The sequence below is a fragment of the Fulmarus glacialis genome, unplaced genomic scaffold (assembly GCF_000690835.1).
Source record: "Fulmarus glacialis isolate BGI_N327 unplaced genomic scaffold, ASM69083v1 scaffold20594, whole genome shotgun sequence".
In the NCBI taxonomy this organism is placed as follows: Eukaryota; Metazoa; Chordata; class Aves; order Procellariiformes; family Procellariidae; genus Fulmarus; species Fulmarus glacialis.
The window spans coordinates 2,001-4,566 of NW_009206334.1; the positions used below are offsets into that span (position 1 = coordinate 2,001).

General features: G+C 62.0%; 1 protein-coding gene across 1 annotated transcript in view; it reads right to left on the minus strand.

Annotated features, from left to right (window-relative positions):
• GALE (UDP-galactose-4-epimerase) overlaps positions 1-2,286 on the minus strand; it is a gene marked incomplete at its 3' end in the record, with an annotated part of 2,736 nt that extends 450 nt beyond the window's left edge. Inside the window, exons 1-8 of the mRNA XM_009575712.1 lie at positions 2,166-2,286; positions 1,929-2,044; positions 1,539-1,652; positions 1,110-1,286; positions 864-977; positions 700-766; positions 480-580; positions 98-175 (exon numbers count right to left, since the gene is read on the minus strand). Of these exons, the coding sequence (XP_009574007.1) occupies positions 98-175; positions 480-580; positions 700-766; positions 864-977; positions 1,110-1,286; positions 1,539-1,652; positions 1,929-2,044; positions 2,166-2,286 (888 nt within the window). The remainder of the gene's footprint in view (positions 1-97; positions 176-479; positions 581-699; positions 767-863; positions 978-1,109; positions 1,287-1,538; positions 1,653-1,928; positions 2,045-2,165) is intronic.
• Between the last annotated feature and the right edge of the window lie 280 nt (positions 2,287-2,566).

Consider the following 2,566-nt stretch of genomic DNA (forward strand, 5'->3'; position numbering starts at 1 on the left):
CCTGCCGTGGCAGTGACGGCTTGGGGTGGCAAGGGGGGGCCTGTGGGAGCAGCTGGCTCTGTGCCTGTGGCCCTGCAGGCTGTGGGTCAGACCTTACCTCCCTCCCTGAGGCTTTCTCCATGGCCCGGACCATCTGCAGGACAGAGTAGCCGGTGCCTGTGCCCAGATTGTAGATCTGGGAGGAGGAGAAGGGACGTGAGTCAGCTTCTTTCGCAAGCGGAGAAGGGCCAGGCCCCCTTTAGCTTCCCCAGGACTGCAAAAGCCTGGCCCTGGTCCAGCCCCACAGCCCTGGCAGGGCTGACTCCCTGAGGCTTTCTCCATGGCCCGGACCATCTGCAGGACAGAGTAGCCGGTGCCTGTGCCCAGATTGTAGATCTGGGAGGAGGAGAAGGGACGTGAGTCAGCTTCTTTCGCAAGCGGAGAAGGGCCAGGCCCCCTTTAGCTTCCCCAGGACTGCAAAAGCCTGGCCCTGGTCCAGCCCCACAGCCCTGGCAGGGCTGACCGCCCCCCAGCCTGAGCTTCTTCAAAGCAGTGATATGGCCCTTGGCTAAATCCACTACATGGATGTAATCCCTGACGCCTGTGGGGACACAGAGGGTGAGCGCAAAGCCCTCCTGCCTGGGGCGCAGCCGGGCTGGGGAGCTGTGGCGGCTGCCCCAGGGGTCGGGGTGTCTCTTCTCCACCCGCGCCGCGACGCACCCGTTCCATCGTCCGTCCTGTAGTCGTTCCCGAACACGCTCAGGAATTCCCGGCGCCCCACTGCCACCTGCACAGAGGGACAAGCCCACGAGAGCCCCATCAGCCTGTGCCCCGCACAGGCACCGCGAGCCCGTGGGTCCTCAAAGGCTGCAGCGGGGTGATACCTGTGCCACGTAGGGCATGAGGTTGTTTGGGATCCCCTGAGGATCTTCTCCGATCATGCCTGACTCGTGGGCACCGATGGGGTTGAAATAGCGCAGGAGAACGGCATTCCAGTCCTGGGGAGACACACAAATGTGGCTGCCTGGGGAGGGTGTAGTGCTGTGCAGTGCTGCCTGGTCACCCCACCATGCTCCAGGGGCAAAAGACCTCAGGTTCCCAGCCCTGAGTGCCTTGGGGCAGCTCCTCACCCTTTCTGCTTTGCAGAGATCTTGAATCATCTCCTCGATGAAGTACTTGGATTTGCCGTAGGGGTTGGTGCAGCCTCCAACAGGGTGGTTCTCATCCAGGGGCAGGTACTTGGGGTCTCCGTAGACAGTGGCAGAGCTGCTGAACACGATGTTCCTCACGCCGTGGGCTTTCATGGTCTGGGAAGCAGGGACCAGCCGCCACTGAGCCAGCAAGCTCCGCACCCTCCAGCTCAGCTGCACGGCTCAGCCCTCCGCAGGCAGCAGCTCCCACCATGCAGGCATCGTGACACCCCTGGGACAGGGCCTGGGCATGGGGAGCACCGCAGGTACCAGGCTGCCAGCCACCCCAGAGCAGGATCACACCCAGCACCAGTCACTCAGCACCCGTGTGGCCCCGAACACCACACGCTGCCTCCCGGCTCCGCTCACCTCCAGCAGCCGGATGGTCCCGGTGAGGTTCACCCTGTAGTACTCCAAGGGCTTCTGCACAGATTCCCCCACTGCCTTCAGCCCCGCGAAGTGCATCACGGCTGAGAAACGGTGCTGCAGAGGGAGAAAGAGCTTGGCGTTAGTGCCACAGCAATAGGAGATAGAAGCTCCAGGCAGAAACCAGTTAGAAGTCTCCCCAGGAGTTTCATTCAGCCAGCCCTGTGGTCTCCGTGGCCCAAAGGAACATTTGCTGGTCACAGCATTTCCTCAGCACTGTCCTCCCCGCTCAGCTCCTGCCCAGTCCACGTCTCCCTCCTGGCTCCCACCCCCAGCGCAAACCCCTCTTGCCCCTCGGAGCCCACCTTGGGGCACTGCAGCTCTTGCTCTCACCTTACTGAAGAGCTCCTGCAGCGCTGCCTCATCAGTGATATCCAGCTCCTGGAAGAGGATGGGCTGGCGCACGATCTGCTGCACACGCTGGAGGCTCTCGGGGAGTGCGTCTGCCCCTGGGGAGATGGAAGAGGATGAGGCGCTGGGATAGCTGGAGGTGCCGTGCTGGGGGGTCTGGTCTCCCAGGCTGAGAGAGGCCGACCACCTTGTATGGGAAGGGATGAAGGCTCTCCATACCTCGGATGGCATTGTGAAAGTTATCTATGACCACAGGGACATAGCCAGCCTCCACCAGCTCCAGCACACAATGACTGCCGATGTAGCCAGCTCCGCCGGTCACCAGGATCTTCTCAGCCATGGTTCCCTGGGGGAGGAAAGGCCCTTCAGTGCAGAACGCTGTGTGAGATCGTCTGGGGTGGGCATGATATCCAGGGGCCCTGGGAGGGAAGGACTTGGACACTGTCACGTCAGCGCTGCCTCTAGGCACTCCCTGCACTTGGCCCGGCCAGCGCCAGGACGACATCCGGAGAGGAATGGGCTGGCAGGTTGTAGCACACCCTGCCGACATGGTTCACACCTCCCGGACAGGGAGGGTTTATCTGACACTTGTCACATACCAGGGAAAAAAACTTGTTCTT